This window comes from Pediculus humanus, genomic scaffold (assembly GCF_000006295.1).
Source record: "Pediculus humanus corporis 1103172107855 genomic scaffold, whole genome shotgun sequence".
Taxonomy (NCBI): Eukaryota; Metazoa; Arthropoda; class Insecta; order Psocodea; family Pediculidae; genus Pediculus; species Pediculus humanus.
In genome coordinates, this window is record NW_002987435.1 from 476631 (window position 1) to 477667 (window position 1037).

General features: G+C 22.9%; 1 protein-coding gene across 1 annotated transcript in view; it reads right to left on the reverse strand.

Annotated features, from left to right (window-relative positions):
• Positions 1 to 949: 949 nt before the first annotated feature.
• Positions 950 to 1037, reverse strand: part of Phum_PHUM380660 (membralin, putative) — a gene marked incomplete at both ends in the record, with an annotated part of 3446 nt that continues 3358 nt past the window's right edge. The window contains one exon of the mRNA XM_002428393.1: positions 950 to 1000. Within this exon, the coding sequence (XP_002428438.1) occupies positions 950 to 1000 (51 nt within the window). The remainder of the gene's footprint in view (positions 1001 to 1037) is intronic.

The window sequence follows — 1037 nt, forward strand, 5'->3', positions numbered from 1 at the left end:
GTTTATTATATATACCTAATACTTGAATAAATTTAATATTATAATTATTTATTTGCTCATAATTTTTTTATTTAAAAGTTTAAAAAAAAAAAAAAAAAAAGTTGATGAGATCTTATTGCCATCTAACTAATTAAGTCACAAGGGGACAGTAACAAGACTAAAAAATCAGAAATTGTATCATTAAAATTATTTTTCTTTTAATATTATATATTTTATTAAATTACCTTTAAAAATTATTTTCCTTTTTTTATATGCACGAATAAAAAGTAATTCGATATTTAAAAAAAATTTATATTAATAAATCGATATATAAAGCTAAAAAAAAATCAAATCAATTAATCATTTATGTATAAAATTTATTTTTTTATAAATTATTTATTTTGTTGTTCTAGAACAACAGGTGGAAATACGAGGAACCATCAAATACATTTGAATTTTTTTTAAATATAAAAATGAAACTAATTTCACGTTTAAAAGAAAAAAAAAAATTTAAAGGAAAAATATTGAAAGGATATTTTAAGCCCCCCCCCCATGACAAACAACGTGATCGTCTCCACAGTAGATTTTCTCCTGCAGATTTCTTTTCAAATTAAAAAAAAAAAAAAAAAATTTATTCCAAACCTATTCTATCTCGACATAAAAAAAAATTTAAATTTTTTCCTTTTTATTTATTTATCTAATAAAAATATTTATTTTGATTGTACGAATTTAAAAATAAAGTTTTTTAACGGAGTAAATTAAAGTTTTTCTTTTCTTTTCTTTTCTTTTGACTTTTTGGAAACGCTAAGAAAAGAAAAGAAAAGAAAAATTTTACTCGAAAAAAGGGAAAAAAAAATAACTAAGGCATGGTTTTAAATTGAAACCCCGCAGACTCAAGAATTGCATTTGATCAAATGCTGATTAATGAAACCCTTTTTTCAAGTAAAAACATTATTTTTCATATGTGACGTCACGGGCATAACGGCGCCACTTGTTTGCTGGCCGCTCCTTCCCTAATTGTCTGGCTTCTTTCCTTTCCTTTCCTTTTTTTTTTTTTT